Genomic DNA, 24,770 nt, shown 5'->3' with positions numbered 1-24,770 from the left:
ATATTACTACTCTATAAATCTTACTTTATTATGGCTATAATTGTTCAGGTGAGCGATGTTGCCTATGGACCTCTGGTTTTTAAGAGACTTTGGGTATATATCGTATATTAACAACATTATACTGCTCATCTAAAATGATACAAGCGACACTTGATTTTTCGTACTCCGATCTCTCGAAGTTCTTTATCTTACGTCCTGGTTTTCATATTTCTTTATTTTTCACTTGATAACTCGAAGTTGTGGATGTTTTAATACGCAACTGTTCAAACGTATAATTAACTATATTCTAACCTTACCTTAACAACAGCAATTAATGACTGAGGCTAGCCAGATGGCGATAATTGGTTGATTACAAAAGTAACACTACCCCTTTGCTTCCTTAAAAGGTCTCATAGTTAATTTCTAATTGATTAATTTCAACAACTTGTGAAACTGTTGGTAAACTAAACTGTTCTTTATTTAGAATACTTTGTACTCTATGTTATGTTGTAAACATAAAAAATACTTTAAAACATTAATTTTTTGCATTTTGTTTTGTTTGTACAGGCTATATGATAAGGAAGTAAAACGAAGGGAATTGACATCAATATTTCCTTGTAAGCGTATTGTAAGCGTATGTGAAGACTTGAATAAAAATTTCATTACTTCCCGAGAGAGAGAGAGAGAGAGAGAGAGAGAGAGAGAGAGAGAGAGAGAGAGAGAGAGAGAGAGAGAGAGAGAGAGAGAGAGAGAGAGAGAGAGAGAATGAGAGAGAGAGAGAGATTTTGGGTGCAACAAGATAGATTAACAAAGACCCTACATAATATTTAAAATTGTGTTTGCATCCGATAATAAAACTTTTAAACTGCGTACAAATTATGAATTCTGACAGCTTTATGACAGGCCATGGGACCTGATTTGGAGTACAGAGACTAAATCTTTATGATAAGTTTTTCTGAAAAAATTGTAACAAAAAATAAAATATGAAATGACATTAAAACAAAGAAGTGGGAACATAATGCAAGCTACATTTGAGTAATTATAAAAGGAGCGTTGTATAAAGCAGAGAAACAGATTGAAGAAGCCATCGAGGGGTGTTACGCCCGGGAAGTAGAGAGAACACATTTATTTTAATACAGAGATATAGTATAAAACATAAATAAACACAAGTTAAAATGAATCGGCGGGGAGTTTTAATTGTGTATAAATGTAGAAACCCCCCACCCCCTCCACATCTAAAAACTATTTACATCTATACTAAGGAAATATTTCAGCACTTAAAATGTCAATACAAAAGCAGGAAGATATAAACATTTCTATTGCAGTTTGTTAATAACCGCATGCAAACAGCTACTTTAGTGAATGGATTCTAGATAAACTTTACCAATATGGGTAAGAAAGTGTTTTTCATTCCATTGATATGTTTCTACTGAATAAGAAGTCATCAAAACCTGGCTCTAGTTTCGTTTACACAACTTAAATTGTTGGCATCGGTAACCAGATTACCAATCGACAATGCTATTCCTTTGTACTTATTTTAGAATCATATGGCTATTTTCATTAAGGTTAATTTTACTCTATTTGAAATCAAATCACCTTAATGAATGTGACATAATTGCAGGTGTACAGCACAACTGTATGTGACAAGTTGATGGCAATATTTTGTGTTTTTCTTCTATAAAAGTTCAGTCTCTACATATAATATGCAATCACTAAAGCGACTGAACTGTGATTTATTTTGAAAAAGTGCAGTACTATGGACCATAATGCAAAAAATCTAATTCCAAAAATTTATCACACTTAATAAAAACTTTCAAAGTACCATATGCATCGGTCTGTTTTACTGAATATGACAATAACATTTTCTTTAAAAAATATATAATGTATGATAAAGTACATTGATGGTGTGTATTAACCCATATAATCGTCGTTATAAACATGACATTATACAATAACTTCCTTTTTTGTCGACGAGATTCATCTGTAAGTCAAAAGCACCTATATGATGTATTCTACATGAAACTGAGACCTCATGAGCTATTCAAACAATATGTATTCAAAATTTGCAAAATTGCTAGCAGTTATATTTGCAGAGCAATTGTATTGTTTATTTCGATAAGAAGCAATTTGAATACTTTAATTTGAAAAAAAGAGTGTTTTTATCGTTATTGTTTATTGAAAATCGGTTAACAAAACCGGAACAGTACACTGATGACTATGATAATACTCTTGAAAGATCTTTATGCATGTATTATGCATTTTTCGCCCCCCCCCCCCCCAAAAGAAAAAAAATAAATAAAGTTTTACAAAGAGCTTTAACAATAAGGTTGAATATAGTTAAAATCATGTTCAAAGTAAGTGCGTAAAATGTTAACACATCAGTGATGTAATAATGTAGAAATAACGCCAGTTTGATAAACTGATGTTTTGGACCAAAATATGAAATATGGATGGTTTTTCGACTGGGACACATCGACCACATTCTTGGTCAAGTACCATTTTTATTTAACATGTGTAGGGCACTGAGTCTTTCACTCGAACCTATGAACTAGTAATGAATTTCTTTGCCCTTATAGAACATCAATTTTTCTTTTTATGCCCTTGGCGAGTTGTAAACAGTAGGCTCTTTTTATTTGAATTAGAGTATGTGCAGGAGTGAAAAAAATGTATTCGGGGAACTATGTTCTAGAAAGTTTAAACATGAACACGATCCATTAAAGGCTTTGTCCTCCACGTTTATCTTTCCTACCCTTACGATGCTTATATAAAGGTATGACTTCTAAACAGTCACATTATTTTACTCCAAATGCAAAACTTGTCTCGGCTAATCTTTTGCAATTTTTGTCAACACTCAGTCACGAGCAGAAAATACAAATAACAAATAAAACAATGATATAAAAAAGCATTCATTGCAATTGAAAGTAGGAGAAAGACATGAGATATGTTGCCATAATTAATCTCACTCGAAAACAAAATATTAAACTCTTCCTGTATTATTGCAGAAATTGAAATCATGTCAAAACGTTTTAAACCTTGAGGAAATATTTCCTCAAGGTTTGAAACGTTTTTGGCATGATTTCAATTTCCGCAATAATGGAGGAAGAGTATTTGAAAAGCTAGGCAATGAAAGCATAAAAAATAAGCTAATTTCATATGACAACAAGCACATTATACAGGATCGCTTTAAGAGAATGATTTTTTGCATGCAATTTGTGTATCCCAACAAAGCTCAACGCTCAGAGTCAGTCACAAAAATAAATAGCACCTATATGATGTATTCTACATGAAACTGAGACCTCATGAGCTATTCAAACAATATGTATTCAAAATTTGCAAAATTGCTAGCAGTTATATTTGCAGAGCAATTGTATTGTTTATTTCGATAAGAAGCAATTTGAATACTTTAATTTGAAAAAAAGAGTGTTTTTATCGTTATTGTTTATTGAAAATCGGTTAACAAAACCGGAACAGTACACTGATGACTATGATAATACTCTTGAAAGATCTTTATGCATGTATTATGCATTTTTCGCCCCCCCCCCCAAAAGAAAAAAAATAAATAAAGTTTTACAAAGAGCTTTAACAATAAGGTTGAATATAGTTAAAATCATGTTCAAAGTAAGTGCGTAAAATGTTAACACATCAGTGATGTAATAATGTAGAAATAACGCCAGTTTGATAAACTGATGTTTTGGACCAAAATATGAAATATGGATGGTTTTTCGACTGGGACACATCGACCACATTCTTGGTCAAGTACCATTTTTATTTAACATGTGTAGGGCACTGAGTCTTTCACTCGAACCTATGAACTAGTAATGAATTTCTTTGCCCTTATAGAACATCAATTTTTCTTTTTATGCCCTTGGCGAGTTGTAAACAGTAGGCTCTTTTTATTTGAATTAGAGTATGTGCAGGAGTGAAAAAAATGTATTCGGGGAACTATGTTCTAGAAAGTTTAAACATGAACACGATCCATTAAAGGCTTTGTCCTCCACGTTTATCTTTCCTACCCTTACGATGCTTATATAAAGGTATGACTTCTAAACAGTCACATTATTTTACTCCAAATGCAAAACTTGTCTCGGCTAATCTTTTGCAATTTTTGTCAACACTCAGTCACGAGCAGAAAATACAAATAACAAATAAAACAATGATATAAAAAAGCATTCATTGCAATTGAAAGTAGGAGAAAGACATGAGATATGTTGCCATAATTAATCTCACTCGAAAACAAAATATTAAACTCTTCCTGTATTATTGCAGAAATTGAAATCATGTCAAAACGTTTTAAACCTTGAGGAAATATTTCCTCAAGGTTTGAAACGTTTTTGGCATGATTTCAATTTCCGCAATAATGGAGGAAGAGTATTTGAAAAGCTAGGCAATGAAAGCATAAAAAATAAGCTAATTTCATATGACAACAAGCACATTATACAGGATCGCTTTAAGAGAATGATTTTTTGCATGCAATTTGTGTATCCCAACAAAGCTCAACGCTCAGAGTCAGTCACAAAAATAAATAGCACCTATATGATGTATTCTACATGAAACTGAGACCTCATGAGCTATTCAAACAATATGTATTCAAAATTTGCAAAATTGCTAGCAGTTATATTTGCAGAGCAATTGTATTGTTTATTTCGATAAGAAGCAATTTGAATACTTTAATTTGAAAAAAAGAGTGTTTTTATCGTTATTGTTTATTGAAAATCGGTTAACAAAACCGGAACAGTACACTGATGACTATGATAATACTCTTGAAAGATCTTTATGCATGTATTATGCATTTTTCGCCCCCCCCCCCCCCCCCCCAAAAGAAAAAAAATAAATAAAGTTTTACAAAGAGCTTTAACAATAAGGTTGAATATAGTTAAAATCATGTTCAAAGTAAGTGCGTAAAATGTTAACACATCAGTGATGTAATAATGTAGAAATAACGCCAGTTTGATAAACTGATGTTTTGGACCAAAATATGAAATATGGATGGTTTTTCGACTGGGACACATCGACCACATTCTTGGTCAAGTACCATTTTTATTTAACATGTGTAGGGCACTGAGTCTTTCACTCGAACCTATGAACTAGTAATGAATTTCATTGCCCTTATAGAACATCAATTTTTCTTTTTATGCCCTTGGCGAGTTGTAAACAGTAGGCTCTTTTTATTTGAATTAGAGTATGTGCAGGAGTGAAAAAAATGTATTCGGGGAACTATGTTCTAGAAAGTTTAAACATGAACACGATCCATTAAAGGCTTTGTCCTCCACGTTTATCTTTCCTACCCTTACGATGCTTATATAAAGGTATGACTTCTAAACAGTCACATTATTTTACTCCAAATGCAAAACTTGTCTCGGCTAATCTTTTGCAATTTTTGTCAACACTCAGTCACGAGCAGAAAATACAAATAACAAATAAAACAATGATATAGAAAAGCATTCATTGCAATTGAAAGTAGGAGAAAGACATGAGATATGTTGCCATAATTAATCTCACTCGAAAACAAAATATTAAACTCTTCCTGTATTATTGCAGAAATTGAAATCATGTCAAAACGTTTTAAACCTTGAGGAAATATTTCCTCAAGGTTTGAAACGTTTTTGGCATGATTTCAATTTCCGCAATAATAGAGGAAGAGTTTGAAAAGCTAGGCAATGAAAGCATAAAAAATAAGCTAATTTCATATGACAACAAGCACATTATACAGGATTGCTTTAAGAGAATGATTTTTTGCATGCAATATGTGTATCCCAACAAAGCTCAACGCTCAGAGTCAGTCACAAAAATAAATAGCACCTATATGATGTATTCTACATGAAACTGAGACCTCATGAGCTATTCAAACAATATGTATTCAAAATTTGCAAAATTGCTAGCAGTTATATTTGCAGAGCAATTGTATTGTTTATTTCGATAAGAAGCAATTTGAATACTTTAATTTGAAAAAAGAGTGTTTTTATCGTTATTGTTTATTGAAAATCGGTTAACAAAACCAGAACAGTACACTGATGACTATGATAATACTCTTGAAAGATCTTTATGCATGTATTATGCATTTTTCGCCCCCCCCCCCCAAAGAAAAAAAATAAATAAAGTTTTACAAAGAGCTTTAACAATAAGGTTGAAGATAGTTAAAATCATGTTCAAAGTAAGTGTGTAAAATGTTAACACATCAGTGATGTAATAATGTAGAAATAACGCCAGTTTGATAAACTGATGTTTTGGACCAAAATATGAAATATGGATGGTTTTTCGACTGGGAAACATCGCCCACATTCTTGGTCAAGTACCATTTTTATTTAACATGTGTATGGTGATATGAACAAAAACAGATGTAAACATCGTATTTTAGCAGACCTGTGCTCAATACTTTCAAAAGCAAAATCTGAGGGAAAATGACAATGTTTTCATTTGTTTGCAAAATTGCTGGAATTAGCCCATTTATGTGACATCATAAGCAGCTAATGGACAATGGCGACTTATATTAATGTTAAAGTGATAGACATCCCCTGTATTAATCCGCATTAAGTTTTATATGGATTTGACTTTTTTGATATATGATAAATGATATTTCAGCCCAAAACTTCATATTTATTTTTATCTAAATGATTTGAAGAAAGCGGCCAGAGACATCACTGCTTCTATGAGGTTTTTTTTCTCTATAGCATTTAAGACTTATTATAAATTTATTTAAAAAACAATTGTGTGCATTTTATTTCCATTTCTGATAGTGAAATGATTTCCAATACCCAATAAATTATTAGGATGCGTGTACATGTAGTGACAAGTTATAGTTGCATTGTTATCATGAAATCATTTACTATCAATTGCAGCAGGAGCTATGTTGGTCCAACAAATGCCAAGACATACATGTACGATTTCACGATCAGAGGTAATTTCAAAGAGTTTGTTCAATTCGTGAAATATTCCCACTCATAAAGTAATATATTTATTCATCATTTAGTCGAAAACATACCAATAGCGTAAAATATCGAAACATATAGAGTGAATGACTTTATTCATAAAGAGTCAGATTTGGTTATCTTGAATTATATTACTTAATTGAAGTTTGGAATTCCATTCATAGAGTAGAACGAGAAATTCATAACAAAATTCATATTGTGAAGTGAAAGCTAATGATGTAAGCAATGTTTTCTCCATATATGCAGGACCTTAATGTACGCAGAAGATATGGACTGGTTGAACAAGACACTGGAGGTACATTTCATGTGTCAAATTTTATCATAGTGTTTTTCTTTACAAAGCAACTGCAAAAACTTTATATCATCCGTTTATCATGAAGTCGATTTAGGTATGAAGATGTGTATTATGTTTGCTTATGTCAAAGTTGTGAATATATTTCATATACATTGGTAATCAATCCCTAGGGTGTGTTGTATAACCTTTACCTTTTGTCGGGCGCACAATCATTTGAGAAAGTTACAATTATAAACATAAATCAAAATAGTCTAAAAAAAAATGAACGACCACAACATTGATTCTCATAAAAGTCTTCAAAGTATCGAACCTTTGAAATGTGCATATATTTTCATTTACGTGTTTTTGTGTACTTTTAGAATTTTTTGATGGTACAACAGAGTCAAGGAAAGCACAGTCTGAGGTTCATTTTGTTAAGACAGCCTTTAAAAGAACTTATCATCAGATTCTCTTTTAAGCTTCAACAATGTTGAATGAGACAAATGAGTTTACAGTATTTTGTCACTGGACTTTAATAGGCAAACGTATATTTCATGTTTGCTTTACATGACAAAAAAATATCTAAACAAAGAATATCTAAATATTCTAGATAGATAGGTTCTTTTTTAATTATTCTTCATAGTGTTCATTTGATGCTCTTTGCTAAAATAATATTTTCTACTTTTATATGTATCTAGAACCTATATGAACAAAGAAGGCGCGGATATGCAGAACAGGACACTTCAGGTAATCAAAGTACTGAAGTACTGACGGGAGTTGATTTTCATTTATTGTAAAATCAACTTATCTTGCGTGGCAAATAGTTTCTAGTCTGTATTTAAATTACGCACTTCTTTATAATATGAATTTTAATTAGACTTTTCAGACAAGAAACCCCATATGAATCATGTTGTGTAATATTTAAAGATAGATTTCAAACTATGTAAAAGTAATCGAAACAATTCTAAAAATTGTATGGATCCAAGCACTATTGATATTGAACTCCAGTCTCGTTCAACCAGACGCTCAGCTGTCTCCGTTAATCTCCGACAACCAAGACAGCCTCTCTGTTTGTCGGAGATTTACGGAGACAGCCGAGCTTTTGGTTGAACGAGACCATATAAAACTCTGGCGTAGGAATACATGAAACTACATAAATATCTAAATTGTTCGTATATATAAAATCTTACTATTTTCAAAGTGTTTATAGATAAGTTTCCTTAAAAACAATGCTTCAGCATTCATTACGTCGAATTTTTCTATTATATTAAAGAACTAAGACTTGTCAGCGGTGATGATTTGTGCTTAGGTCCAAACACCGTTTCACTTTCGGTTTGCCAGAGTGACTGCATAGGAGAGTTGATTAAAATCAACTCCCAAAAATTATGTTGTTTATCATTAAATATTGCAAAGAAAGCGGCAAATCAAAATACTAGTTCGATATGGACAGGGAGATTCGTACTCTGTTTATTGGTGTTTTTGTTGATTTGCCTAAGATACCAATCTTTAAAAAAATGTTTTTGATCCGCTATGAAGACACCTTAAAAGAGTATGGTCACGATTTTGGTCAAATTTTATGGTTTTTTTTCTTCTTTTAGTGTTAATAATACGTTAAGTCATTTTGGGTCTTAAACTTGAATTTACACATCTGCATTCAAAACCTGAACAAAGTTTTTTTTTTATAAATGACAAAGAATTGTAAGTTCTGTATCTTGTTTATAACGCAACGACTGACACTGAAATGTTTGTAAACAATTACAAACGCCTTTCTGAAACATTAAAAACGGGCGAAAAGTTGCCTGAAATCATGATTATGTTCTTTTAATCAGATTCTATTTTTAAAATTTCAGAAGCAGTACCAATAGAACCTATTCAGCATCGGTTTTACAAACCAGAGCAATTCCCACGTTTTCAATATATTTATAACCAAATTATGGATTGCAAATCTCGTATTGAAAAGGCGGGAATCGGAAGAATTCAGACACATCAAATGTCTGAAAACGTCAATATCAAAATTGGTACTATAGGCGACTTCACAGATAAAAAGTGTAACCTCATATCGAAGAGAAAAGGTAGTGAAAACTGATATATAACCATATAAAAACATAAAATTATCTTACGATGTCTGATTTGTTGAATAAAATATAAGAAATAGTAAATGGATTAAGGATTTTTAAAGTTTGAAATTCTACATTTAGGGAGAAAAACTACTCCAAACGGCACAACAATTTGGGAGGCACAACCACTTGTTTGCTTCTCGGAATCATTGGTAAGTAACATATCCGCATGCATATATGCTATTTTTCGCAACGTTTAATAACGTATATCATTGATTTCTTTCATGTTGAAGGGTTAATGTTCACCTAATTTCAACATCGTCTAGTTTTCACATCAATCAGCAACTGTTGAGAGAAAGTATAAAAAATAATATACATTGAGATTCACTAGCTTATATTTTTGTCATTTTCGAAAGAAGACGTGTCAACATATAAAGTGCGGTGATTCATAACAAAAAAAAAACTAGACAAAAGATTTTTTTATATATAAACGGAAGATTACTATTTTAGCAGAACAGTGTTATGCCATTTATTTATTTATCTATAATTTTCAAGGCTATTTTTTGTATAAATTTTGTAATTAGTTTTATCTAATGATTATAATCAATTTTCTTATCAATTCAAAGAAAGATGACTTGTGTCTTCAACATGCATGCCATAAGATACTTATCAAGTCAGGTACCTTAAGTGATACAGACCAAACTGATGATTCAGTTATCATCGTTGGCCACAACAAAGAGCAAATCAAAAATGCAATCACCACATGTTTGGAAGAACCGCTTCATCAAATGTTACAAAAATGGTTAGAAGTTTTAAAAAATGAGCCTTCAAATGATACTACATCAGAACTTTTTGCTGAAATAGAGGCTATAGGTAAACAGATGGAGTTTATCAACAGAAAATACACAACTCCAAATCTGAATTCAAAATCTTTAGTTCCAGACGACGTGAAAGAATACCTTTTTCGGTAATTTTTTCTATGTTCATCATTTTTTTCAAATTCAGTTGAATAAGACTATACCCACATGAGCTGAAAGTTCAAGCGCAGTTTTCTGATAACTTTTTGTCGTTCTATCTGTCTTCATGTCATTTTGTCTTTTCGTCCGTCCGGTGCATTTCGACTTCTCCTCCTAATTATCACTGGGCCCATTTAACCAAACTGGGAATAAAGCATTATTGGGTATATGTAATTTGGATTTGATTTTGTTAAATATAAGGGTATAATATTTCTTTCAATAGAGAGATCGATATCATTTACAATTATTGATAGTTTTTCGATTTTTTAATATTCTTCTCAAAATTCATTTGACCAGAAAAGCTAAAACTGTATGAAAGAATCCTCAGGTAAAGTAGATTCAGGTCTGTTCAAATCATGATCCCTGAGGGTAGTGAGGGTCAAGTGGGTTATATTTTTTCACATATTAAAAAAAAATCTTTAAAACTCAAAAGCCAATTGGCCAAAAAAGCTCTGATTTTTGTGGAATCCTGGCTAACTGGTTTCTGATAAGATTTTTAAAGATATAATCAATTAAATTTCTATGTTTAAATTCACACGCTCCATTTCGGCCCCTTCCTACCATGGGGATCATAGTTTGAACAAACCTGAATCTTCTCTACCGAAGAATGCTTCCACAAAAGTTCAGCTTTCCTAGCTGATTGCGCGATCGGTGTCTGAGAAGATTTTGAAAGATTATCTCTAAATATTCCTACGTCGAAATTCATTATGGCTCAACCCCATCCCGGGGATAATAAATTGAACAAACTTGAATCTACATTACCTGGGGTGGATTCTTTAAAACTTTATACATGCATATATTCATATTAAAAAAATTTCGACCCACCCACCCCCCCCCCCCCAAAAAAAAAAAATTGTGGCTCAGACCTACCCTAAGGGAACTTGGCTTGAAAACTTTGAAACTACAACTGCGTAATGATGTATCCACATACGTTTCAGCTTTCCTGGTTGATTGGTTTCTGAGAACAAGATTTTGAATTTTTAATTCTATGTAAAAATTCAACCCTACCTTGTGACCACCATCCTACCCCTTGGGATCACAATTTGAACAAACATGCATCTACACTGCCTGAGAATGCTTACATATAAGTTTCAGCTATCCTGGGTTAGTCTTGAAAGAAGATTTTTGAAGATTTACTGTATATATTTCTATGTAAAAATCAACCCCTATGGTAGCCCCACCCTACCTCCAGGATTGAGATTTCCACAACTTAAATCAACACTACCTGAGGATGCTTCAACCTATGTTTTAGCTTAACTGGCCCAATGGTTCTTGAGAAGAAAATTTTTGAAAAATTCTCAAACATTCTCAACAATTCCTTATTATCTCCCCATAAAAAAGGCGTAGTCGTTCATTTTCACAACTTTGAACTCTTTTTGCCTGATGGTGCTTTAGGTCAATTTTGGCTAAAATTTGCCCAGTGGTTCTGGAGAAGATGTTGAAAATGTGAAAAATTAACGGACATACAACAGGCAAATTGAGATCAGAAAAGATCACTTGAGCTTTCAGCTCAGTTGAGCTATTTACCAGTCATGGATGATCAATCAATTAGTCTATCAATTTATGTATGCAGCGCTTGCTATCTTATAGTTTTTATCGATGCTGATATGATTCATATTTTCAATGATTCACAGGATGCCTGGTGTACATTCGTTTGGAATTTGGGGGAGTTCATCGTTCAAAATTTTTGTAAATAAGTCTGATGAGAAAAGTTTGTGGGATGACTTGACAAAGAAGAATCCTACTTTTTTCAACAAATATAAAATAGAAATAGAAAATCGGAAACTTCAAGACAAACTTACACATCTGATGCAGGGCGATGAAATTCAAGCGAAGATACCAAATGATGATCAAAAATGTCACACAGGTACACTTGGCGGAATTGTCACAAAGGCTAACGACAAAAGTAGGAAATTTGCATTGACATGTAACCATTTATTTCCGATAGTGGGCGAACGTGCATACAACGAAAACCTTGAGGACATAGGAGCCTGCTTGTTTACTACAAACAAAAATTCTTGTGATTTCGCTGCCATTGAAATTGAAAAGTCGTTCTCAGAAAAATGCGATGAAACCTTTCAAAATGAAGACAGGAAAATCATCAATGCACGAGTATTTTCAGAAAGTTTAACAAATGTGGGTATCGTTCATAAAATAGGAGCCGCCACAAAGGTGACAAAGGGAAGAGTTCTTAGTTCCGAATATTATGACAAGCTATTTGACGATAACAATAGAGAGCATGTTTTTCTTGTAAAAGGAATTCCAGGAAATTTTTCTAAGGAAGGTGATAGTGGATCACTTGTTTTTACCAGATCGAATGATGCGCGACAAACCTGCGTAGATGTTTTGGGTATGGTATATGGCAATAAAGTCACAGTGTATGATGATGATGATGATGATGATGATGATGTTAAGCGAAAAAGTAAAAATAAGGATGATCACGAAAGTTCAAACACGTCTCCTTCAAGCAAAGGTGATAATGCAGCCTCAAATGTCAACGAAAGCGAAAATATTTCTAGCTGTTACCGAATTCATACTGCTCTTGAACTATTCAAACAGAACCAACGCGAAGAATTAAAGTTAAAAGACGATTTGTTGTTATCATCGCCAGAAACGTCTGAATCTGATGATTGCAACGAAGAAACACCTCAATAATATATGGAAAACTTCATTCCTTACCATAAAAGAAAGCATTATTTATTCGAGAATTGTTTTGAAATGGTTTGAAGTTTAGTTAGATATTACAGTCGAATGCAGATTGTTCTTATCAAAATTACCAAAAACATCTAAGAAGGTTGGCACCTGAAATACTAGTAATGTCAATCATCCAACAACACCTCGGATAAAAAGACGGAGACATGAGATTTTCAATTTTTTAATTTGCCACCTATGTCACATTCCTTTTCTTTTTTGAAATATGAGGACATAGGAGCCTGCTCTTTAACAATGGACAATAATTCTTGCGATTTTGCTGCCATTGAAATTGAAAAGTCGTTCTCAGAAAATTGCGATGAAACCTTTCAAAAGGAAGACAGGAAAATCATCAATGCACGAGTATTTTCAGAAAGTCTAACAAATATGGGTACGCGGGTATGATAATGCAACTCTCAGAGATAAAATTCCTCTGATCGATATGACGTCACAATAAGCAGAATGATGTCATATTTTAATCAGAATCATGTCAAATTTTACTTCACCTCTGGTTTTAATGATAAAAACTACCGGCGTAAAATTTTGCTAGATACCCTTCTAACTGAATATATTTTCGATTTCTCTGTATTAAGTATAATTATCATTGATGACGTCACATGCATGTTTAATAGAGAAGATCAATGTCGAGAGACAAATTATCGGAATGCATGTAAACAATGCCGATATCAGACTTATTCCATACCGATACACAAGATTTAGATAAATGTCAGTTGGGATATAATCAAGATAATTCGGGCATGGATATTTTGTTTTATTAGCGAGTGTTATAAGGTAAGCAGATAAACATTTCTGTGACTTGACCGGCATTTTCTCTGTAAGTGTTTACAAAAAAATCAAAAGTGTAACACTATACACAATATTATGAATGTTGAATTTGATAAATATCAAAAGCATATGACCTTTACTACTTGAAAAGTGCTGCTAGAATCCTGTGCTTCGTTGTTGTAAATATGAAATACGTAGTATTTTCAATGAAATTGAAGAGGTCAAAGGGGTTTCCGATAAATAATGACACTATTTATTTTATGCGATTAACGATAGGATTCTAGCAGTTATTCTTATAAACATGAACAAATTAATGATGGAATTATTGTATAATACATACAAATGAACTTCGGGGTAGTGTTACACTTTTTGATTTTTTATTAAGGTAAAAACGTTATCTATTTAAAACTGTCACGTGATACCATGGCACGGCAGCTTTTAAGATTAACTTACTTCCGAAATAGAAAAACAATATCATTGCGAACACATTCACTTGATATGAATATTCAGCACTGTTTTCTTAACCTTGCCTTAACCGACCCGCGTATCGTTCATAAAATAGGAGCCGCCACAAAGGTGACAAAGGGAAGAGTTCTTAGTTCCGAATATTATGACAAGTTATTTGACGATAACAATAGAGAACATGTTTTTCTTGTAAAAGGAATTCCAGGAAATTTTTCTAAGGAGCATGATAGTGGATCACTTGTTTTTACTAGATCGAAGGATGCACAACAGACCTGCGTAGATGTCTTGGGTATGGTATATGGCAATAAAGTCACAGTGTATGATGATTATGATGATGATGTTGAGCGAAAAAGTAAAAATAAGGATGATAACGAAAGTTCAAACACGTCTCCTTCAAGCAAAAGTGATAATGCAGCCTCAAATGTCAACGAAAGCGACAATATTTCTAGCTGTTACCGAATTCATACTGCTCTTGAACTATTCAAACAGAACCAACGCGAAGAATTAAAGTTCAAAGACAATTTGTTGTTATCATCGCCGGAAACGTCCGAATCTGATGATTGCAACGAAGAAACACCTCAAAAATAAAAGGAAAACTTCATTCCTTACCATAAAAGAAAGCATTATTTATTCGAGAATTGTTTTGAAATGGTTAAAGTTTAGTTAGATATTACAGTTGAATGCATATTGTACTTATCAAAATTACCAAAAACATTTAAGGAGGTTGGCACCTGAAATACTAGCAATGTCAATCATCCAACAACACCTCGGATAAAAAGACGGAGACATGAGATTTTCAATTATTTAATTTGCCACCTATGTCACATTCCATTTCTTTTTTGAAATATGAGGACATAGGAGCCTGCTCTTTAACAATGGACCAAAATTCTTGTGATTTTGCTGCCATTGAAATTGAAAAGTCGTTCTCAGAAAATTGCGATGAAACCTTTCAAAAGGAAGACAGGAATATCATCAATGCACGAGTATTTTCAGAAAGTCTAACAAATATGGGTACGCGGGTATGATAAGGCAACTCTCAGAGTTAAAACTCCTCTGATCGATATGACGTCATAATAAGCAGAATGATGTCATATTTTAATCAGAATCATGTCAATTTTTACTTTATCTCTGGTTTTAATCATAAAAACTACCAAAAAAACTATCAAAATTACCAAAAACATTTAAGGAGGTTGGCACATGAAATACTAGCAATGTCAATCATCCAACAACACCTCGGATAAAAAGACGGAGACATGAGATTTTCAATTATATATTTTGCCACCTATGTCACATTCCATTTCTTTTTTGAAATATGAGGACATAGGAGCCTGCTCTTTAACAATGGACCAAAATTCTTGTGACAATTTTCCGGAAATTATTGCTTAAATTTGACATGGAAATTGATTATTTGTAGTGACTATAAAAGTAATATCCAAGTCAAAGTTAAAGAAGCATTGCTTCAATGATGGCTTCAAATGCGAGTATATAATGGATAGAAGAACAAATGAAAAGATTGTTACAAACTTTTGGAGTATTTAAGTTATAATGCAAATTTAAAAAAGTAATAGTGATACCAATTTTTCGAAACTTTGCATACAGATAAACATACATTTAATGTTTCATATAAATGTAATAAAATGTAGGGGTAACTTCTTAAAAATTAAAAAAATGATACATGTATGAAGTATGCTTATTTTTGGCAAGAATTTGAGTTAGTTTGTTCACCTATTCTGCCAAAGCATATCGATAGAAATATCAAAATATTGTTCAAAAATGTTTTTTAAGAAAAAAAAAACATGAATATATCGTAATACTCAAAAATTATGAAAGTTAAGTTTGCGCTGAAAATTAGGAGGCTTAAGTAACAGTACTCTAAAACTATTGAATTATGAATCGAAAACTGTTCATTTTCTTCTTGAAAACCTTCCACCACAAAATATAGTCCCTAAGTAAACTCTGTAAATATATATTTTTTCTTTTTACAATTTTATTCAATATATTTGTGATTGGAATATATAAATATACAAATAGAATCAATATGTTTTGAAAAAATTTTAGATAAGAGGCGACATAAAATAATTACCCAAAAAGAGAGGACCTAACCTCTTTAATTACGTTGTTTTATAATAGCTTATTTGCTGTCTATTTTAATGGGTATGAAAACCAATGCATTTCATGCTTGATAGTTACATCGCGTAATATCCTTACGTAGTGCTTTGTGAATATAAGTTTCGCGTTTAACTTTTTGAGCAGTAATACTCACGTTTTAACTAATACGGTTGGTCGTTTTAACACATATCGTCCGCACTGCGTTTGAATAAGTATTTTTCTTTAACTTGTTTAGCCTTACAATTTACAGCTTAAACTTAGTTAAGATTTTGATATTTATTTGGTTAGTTTAGAGCTAGTTCTGTTGTCAATTATATTTTTGGAAATAGCTTTCTAGATCAGTGTTGTCCAAAATGTTGAACAGAATTCATTCAATTTACTGTAAATGTATTGTATTTGGCGTGTACGATACTTGGCGGAAATTGGTTTTTGAACAAGTTGGCGTGGATTTGAATTAGCGTATTTCTGATTGTGACTATTGTTATATACAGATGTATGGGAATTAGCGATGTACTTGATTTAGCGGAGGGCCGCATTCCTCCAAAAGCGCTAAATAGAATACACCGCCAAATGTAGTAAGTTTACAGTAAATAATGTACTCAGTTTGTAAAATTCTAAATTGATCTCAAATATAAAAAAAAATCATCTCGATGTATATAACAACAAATTCGTGAAAAATTGTTTTAAAAAATAAGATTGGTTATCTTATGTAGCGATGTTATCTTCTATTTCTTCATATATGTATATGAAAACATGGTAAAAAATAAAGAATGGTTTACCTTTAGATTTTTCTTTGAATAAAAGCCGACTTTTTCCTTTAATCATAGATAAAATGATATAGTTTTTAAAGTCCAGATCTCATGACTTTTTGTTTTTAAAGTATGCTTTGAAATAAATGGAAAGTTCATAAAAATATATCAAACTCAGTATACTTAAGCAAATTCTCTCTTATATACCATGATTTTAAAAGAATTTCTTAAACAACATGTTAAAACAATTACATAAATGTTTTAAAAGGAAAATATGAAAAATGTTTAACGTTATATTAAGAACTTGAATGATACACTATTATTTGTTGTCTCCTTATTAGTTGCAGTATATTTAAGTTATATAATTAGCCTAACTGCCATAAAACTCCTGTCACAACGGAGCTGCGTCCTCATGGCGATCCCGCTGCATCCTTAAATAATGTAAAACGCCAGGTTACACGCAGTAGAGTCTCCTACAACACCATAACAATGCAACAGCATCATCATTTTTCGCGGCGAAATTGCCTAAAACGACATGCTACGGCGCGCGAGTGCATTGTCAGCCAGACCGCGAAAACTCAAACAATTGGCTATTCTACAATAGCAAGCAATGTAGTATTATCAAAATTGGTGTGAATGATTATGTAAAAACTAGCAATTGCGAATATTCCGGGACAAAAAAGGACGAATATGGAATTCCTGCCGTTTTGTTCAGATGTTTTCAATGTTTTCACATAACGTCACTATTTGTAGACCTGTTAAACGCCTCGGTCGCAGTCAGGACGCTGTGACATCTTCACTTTTAAAAAAGTTTAATAAAATTGTACAATTTTTCTAAATTTTTCTTGCGATCTTACGGCGATTCCATGAAATTAACAAAGCAGTGAACACGTTGTAGTAACGCAACTTATATAGAATATATGGTACTGAGAACAGCAATTATTGAATATATAGGAATAAATGATATGAAACAACTAAGACAGAAATTTAGCCAAATATACATATGCCCTTATAAGTGTTTAACAAAATAAGAAACAAGGATATGAAGATATGTGCAATATACTTAATAGAGAAAGAAAAAGGAAATTACTTCTTTAATTAAGTGAAGTTAAAAAAGATATGAAATGAATGAATTTCATTGGAGAAGTATTTTGAGTTCACATTTAAAGATACTCTTGAATCTAAACTCCAATGAATACAAAATAAAAGATTGCATGGAATACTTCATACAAACAATTATCTTTCTAAAATCTGTAAATTAAACATTACAGAAACAATGTAACATTTTTTTTAAAATGTCATGAGTTCAGAATTTGATGATTTTTATTGTGAAACAATACATTTATCATTTAAATTTAAATGTGTCAAAAAATTTGAATTTTTAGTATTAGTGAAATAGTTGCTTGATATCTTTTTTTCATGAATTTATGCTATTTAAAATGGCAAATATTCAGAATATAAATATAAATAAATATAAAATCAGATTGAAAAATAATTTGTAAATTACTCTTGTAGCATATAAATTAGCTAGTATGGTGCCTATGAACCCAATATACATTACAATTATAATGATATGTATCTACATAGCTGTTTTTGTATGATGTACATGATGCAATTGCCGGTATGTCTTCTCTTATTGTATTACTTTCTCTCCTAAATTACTGGCAAATCGTCTACAAAATATTATGTTATTTATTTATTTGTGCCATACATGTGAAATTTTAAAAGAGTTTAAAAATCATTTACGCTGGTTAGGTAGTAGGTTTTGTCAGTATCAAGAAATAAAAAAAGAGTTTTCTTTGATAGAGAGAATAATCTATCGTGCCGTTAAAAGGTTAAACAAAAACACCGCTAGTCGTTGAATCAAATCTAAAGATAAATCACATTGCCCATTTTCATCACATATTTCCTTTAAATTTTAAAATGAAAACAACCCCTTCAATGATGTATGATTTTATCTGCGGATGTGTACAGTAAATGCGAATACGTCATCAGAACACACAAGAGTTATCTTTGTACATGTATACAAGTCAGACAATGCAAAATCAGTTTTGCGTCATTCTGTTCATTAGATTTTTTTTAATTTTCAGTAGCAATACTTTTGTCTTTTACTAAGTAACAATTTTTAATTGTCAATTATTCCATGACTGATCATAATTAGTCATATGCCCATTGACAGTTAAAAATTGTAAATTAGTAAAAGACACTTTTTCCAATGAATATACATTGAATATTTGTTAGCATGTATTTACGATCACTGAAGTAATTCGTCGCACATAGAACCCCCTTTAACTGATTCATACAAAATCACTGCGTTATGTTTTTAAGACGGCCTAGGGATATCCAACATAACACCCCCCCCCCCTCTTAAAATTGACTTTACAGTAGGCAAAAAATTTATACTATATTCATAGTCCTGTCATATTTGATTTAGTTCACTTATTAATTAAATCATATTACGAAAAATATATTTAGTATGCTATTATTGTTAGGAGTTAGTTAAGGTATCCGTAATAACCCCCAGATTCAATGAATCTGGATGCGTAACAGATATATATGGGCATAATACTCAGAATACTTGAACATTATTTTCATGTTAAAGTATCAGTATGTAAGAGCGGAATGTGTCCTAATAAATGACCTTTTTCTTCTCCTGAGGAAGTCCCCCTCTTTGCTTTTAATCTATAAAAAGTAATTATAATAAAATCTGTATGGTAAAAAAAAAAAATTTCCATAGTTTTTGTATTCATAATGATAAAGTACACTTTTCCAAGCATTCATTGATTTTCTTTTTATCAATATAAATATATTTACTTTTTTATTTAAAAAAAAAAGTCTTGTCCCCATAGATCTTAATACAATCTTCATTAATTAATTACTGTTGTTGAAACTTTCTCTCGGTAAAGCTTTTTCTACTCTAAAATGCTGTGTAATCAATATCATAATATTTAATAAATGAGAGATATTCAAGGTTAGAAAAATTATGTCCTAATGTGGATCGGATACCTTAAGTTTGTTTTCAATGTGCCTCCTATTGTGAAAATCAAAAATCTCAATTTGCCTATCATTTAATGTGGAATGGGATATCAGCTGTCGATTTAACTTCATGTCGATATTCATGTGGATTTATGTTCATTATAATTGAAATACTTTCACCAGTTATGAATTTTCAAATTTTACAATGTCTAACCAAAAATAGCTTTTGAAAATATTTGGAAAGATGAAAAATTGTCTGTCATCTCACAAGGGGTTATGCACTCCGGTTAGGGGTCCTCTGATACCCATCGCCACTCGCACATTTATTTCTGGGACAGGGTACAATACGAGAATCAGGTGGGGTACAATGTCACCTTTAGCACTCCGACACCTATAAGTGCCACAGTTGGTAGTCATGCTAGGTCAGCTTACCCAAAAATTAGGAAGAATTTGTCACTGGGGACCCCGGGGAGGTCGGTGAGAAATGCCTTAACCTCTAGCAGTATTTAGGGGCGGTCCGGGCGAAACTTCAAAGCTGAGGCCAAAAGTCTTAGGTACAATGGTAGTTTAGAGTGGGGTTGTTTTACGCCAAATTCAGAACTTTGGCAATGTACTACGGGTGGATGAATGACGACAGTTTGTTGGCCCTATGTGTATCGGTCGAAGGCCCTGCATTTAAGTTTGACATGGTTAATCAACTTTCGTCACCCAGAGGGACAATTAGAGCGATGGCTGGAGGAACTCAATCAGTATTACATGACCATCATTCTCCGGCCGGGCAAAAATCATCCTAATGCAGACGCTCTCTCTCGAGGCGTGATTCAGCCGTGTGGGCCCTTGGGCCTGACAGATACACTTGAGGATGTGCCGTGTTGGGGTTGATACTACTGCCGATGTGCATCTGAGCGATGGCAGGATTTTTCGAGTGGGGTAAATGATGTGAAACCTCTTGCATCCCTGTTCTCAGAGGAGAACATTCAAATCTAAACCCAAACCCCACCAGATGGATTGTCTCCAGCTTGCTGCGAGTTCGAACAGTCATTGGAACAGGTGTGCATGATAGTCCTTTCTGATGCATGTTCCGAGCCCCAGTTTGTGATGATGAGGCTCATGGAACATTATGATGATCAGAAAGGCAGATGTTTGGGGGTGGCCCTGACTCATTGGCAGAGGTATCAGAGCAAGAGGGTATATCTCTTTCCTCGTATAGTCCAGAGGAACTAGCAAAGAAACAGAGGGATGACCTGATTTCCGCAGGGTTCCTGGAATCAGGAACTGTGCCTCAGGACAGTGAGCTTATCTTGTAGGGGGCCAGAAGAAAAGTGTTGCTATATGAAGCGTGGGCAGCTTAGAATGGATAAGGAGGGTGTTATCTAAAGAGGGAGATCTCCAGACCCTGAAAGTCTCTCTTGGTTTCGAGTTGTTTACGTGAAGATGTGATGTCTAAAATCCATGATATCCCTAGTTTTTGACACTAAGGTGTGCAGCACACAAAAGCAAAGGATAGAGAAACGTTTTATTGGTGGAGAATGGGGACAGAATTGATTCACTTACTTGCAATGCCTGCTGTCACTTAGCGTGGTCCCCTGCAATCACGATACTGGCCTAAAGAGTTACCCGGTTGAGCGGTATAACCGCACCCTGATGGACGGAATCCGTCGTTATGTAGACAATCATGTCAACTCTTGGGACAAACATTTGGGTATATTAGCTTGTGCGTTGCAGTCTGCAGTCAATAGACACACAGGATATCCCGAATCGCCTAAAGTTAAAACTTAGGACACAAATAGGACCCTGCAGTTTAGGCCTCCCCCGAGAGAATCACATCAAAAGGGGGGGGGGAGAAGAGGTTTACACAAATGTGGCGTATTTAGAAAATTGGCTTAGGGAGGTTTGCCCCTGGGGTAGTGATAATCGTGTAGTCTGACAACATCTACATGTATGATGTGCAAACCTACCGATATTTACTAATTCTGCACCACGACAAGCTAAAACTCCGTTGGGCATGTGAACAGCCTAAGTGGATTCTTGACTATCAGGCCCGTTTGCGTGTCATCACAGAACCCACAGGTAAGGAACCGATACAGGCGCAACCGGAAAAAAAAACGACAAGCGTGGCGAAGGGTCAGTGGTACCCAAGACCGATAATCCGATTAATGCACCGGAGCCGGACTCAGTATGCATCGGAACTATCGCACTAGCGCCGGAGAACAAACGCAAACGATATGAATGTTGCATTTGTAAAACCGGACATCCTGTTAGTCTTATGGTACAATTTCACCAGTGTAAAGATTGGTTCCACCCCACCTGAGGAAGTCGGGGAGTTGTCAACATGCTACTGCCCTGATTGCACTCTGGTAGTAGAGTAGGCTTTGGGATTTAGAGGGGCCTTAACTAGGGTTTAGAACTATAGCATTAAGGTTTGGTATATAACCCTCACGTCGAGTAGGACCCATGTATAGGACCAGGGAGCAAATAGGGTATTTGTACCGCCGGCTGACGGAGATCCACCAGGTGAGTTTGGCTTGGCTTTATTGCTCTGTTCGGCCAACAGATAAGTAACTCTCCGGTGCCGTGATCCAGGAATGCCACCCAGAGGAACACCAGAGGACACCAGTGTGTCGGAAGAAGAACCAGGAGTTGTCAAAGATGAGACATGTGGGGTTCTTACTAATGTCAAACCCTCACTTTGGATGTTTTTTAAAAATTAAGTTTGTTTAATTGTGATTTTGGACTTTAGAAAATTCTAAATTTTCAAACCAGATATCTTTATTTACGTTACATTACGAAACCAATACATGTAAACGTAATCATAACGGTTAACTTATAATTGACAAACATTTTTGCATCCGGAATGAACGCAGAATTTATAAACGTTACTTTGTAGTCGTGGCCAGAGGTCGTTGGATGGCAGCGTAACTTTTTTTTTATTAAAAATCTTTATTATGTTTCTTTTACTCATAATTTTAAGTCGAGGCTTATACTTCTTTAAACGTGTAACGCCTTTATAAAAAGTTTCGCGGTGGTACGCTATCACGTCCTTTAGATAAAATGACTTCTCCTGTATCTACGAAGCTATGTTTCTAAAAACTGCAATAACACATGATACAATTTGACGAATTATGATAGAATCTACAGAGAGGTAACTTTTGAAACATAAATATTCAAAAGAATTGCCAGTTCGTCTTCCACCAGTTATTGGTCTTGATCAAGTGAATACTTCAAACGGTTTACTGTAGCCAAGTAATAATTGTTTGAGATTCCTGGTGCATATTTAAACGCTTAAATATATATATATTAATAACAATAATAATCATCACAAACATTGCAATAACTGTCAAATTGACATATACCTGCCCATATATTATACGGTTACAAGAATAAGGTCTGAAGAAAATCTATCGGCATATAGAATTACACGCAAAATATAAAATGGCGAGTGTAGAACTTTTAATAAAATTTCTCTCAGAAAAATACAAGTAAAAGCGAGATTGTAAGATCTGCGAGGGGTTTATCTCGCAATTTAACGCAGTTTCATTAATTTATTTTGTTCCTATCCCATTAACGTTATTATTAATTTGAGGTACATATATTAAAATGTATGCTGCATGTTAGGAAAAAGCAAAGACATAAACACTATCAATTGGATTGCAAAGCAATTTGTGATTTGATAATTGTCATTTTCAAGCAACGCAGACATGACAAAATATCGGTTGATATTCACATATTTTTAGGCCAACACAGAGACAGACTGCTTCAAATTTAGACATATAATTGATTAGTTCCTTTCTATACTGAAAAAAATTTTTTTGTAAAGGACGTAATTGTTCAAATCCAAAATACAATGTGAACACTTGAAACGCTGAGCATTACCATCACTCACAGTTGGAATATCTGATGTTGAGGCCAAGATAAGACAATGCTAATATTTGCCCTGATTGTTTACCTGCTCTTAAATACAAGTGATAACCATGCGACGTCTGCTTTCAATATGAGTTTTTCAAAATGAGTTGTTATCATAAAAAAAAATCGGTAAAACAAACGGAGAGAGATTGACTGAAAAACCACGATAAAGACTAAAATCCTTTGATTTCACCGGTAGGGGACTATTGACTGAAAAAAAAAATCAAACCATCGTTCGTGGTGTGTTCGTTTTGCTTTGTAGTTTAGTGATTTGTTGAGATTAATAATTCACTACTGACGTAGAATAAAGAGCACGTTTTTGGTAATCAATAAGCCTTTTTGTAACTTGCATAAGCTGCTAAAAATAGATACATGTATCGATGGTAGAAGATTAATGTCTCAATTACATTTTGTATTTTTCTCTTATTTCGAGCGCATTGATTATATATCAATTAAAACAACTTGTTTACAATTTGTTTACAACTTGATAAGATAAGTAGATGTTCAGCAATAAATACCGGTAGTCAAATTAGAAGACAGATGTTACTTCAGCAGCTTTCCAAATGTTACTTTTAAATGGGAGCAAAGACTAATGAACATTAAAGCAATTTAAGTGACTTAGTGACCCCCCCCCCCAAAGTATGTCAGAGAGATTGCCTATGCAAAAAATGAAATCAAATTAATCATAATTCAAAAAATTATTGGGGCACTTATGTCAGGCAGTTGAGGAAAGAAAAATACACTGGCAGCTTATCATTTCATTGAAAGTGCTTCGATTGTTCTGAGTGAATGCATTTATCGAACACTCTATGAATATTTCAAACTTCCTCATCCCATTT

At 33.3% G+C, this 24,770-nt stretch overlaps 1 protein-coding gene across 1 annotated transcript; it reads left to right on the top strand.

The window, feature by feature from the left end:
• The first annotated feature begins 1,276 nt into the window (after nt 1–1,276).
• On the top strand, nt 1,277–15,506 carry LOC128173473 (uncharacterized). The gene is made up of 9 exons (XM_052839169.1): nt 1,277–1,371; nt 6,816–6,874; nt 7,152–7,200; nt 7,560–7,603; nt 7,878–7,926; nt 9,030–9,251; nt 9,378–9,448; nt 9,863–10,203; nt 11,887–15,506. Exons 1-9 carry the CDS (start codon nt 1,368–1,370, stop codon nt 12,905–12,907), a joined length of 1,860 nt encoding a protein of 619 aa, XP_052695129.1. The 5' UTR covers nt 1,277–1,367; the 3' UTR covers nt 12,908–15,506.
• Nucleotides 15,507–24,770: the final 9,264 nt, after the last annotated feature.

The sequence above is a fragment of the Crassostrea angulata genome, chromosome 2 (genome assembly GCF_025612915.1).
Source record: "Crassostrea angulata isolate pt1a10 chromosome 2, ASM2561291v2, whole genome shotgun sequence".
In the NCBI taxonomy this organism is placed as follows: Eukaryota; Metazoa; Mollusca; class Bivalvia; order Ostreida; family Ostreidae; genus Magallana; species Magallana angulata.
This window is presented reverse-complemented; position numbering and strand designations above follow the sequence as displayed.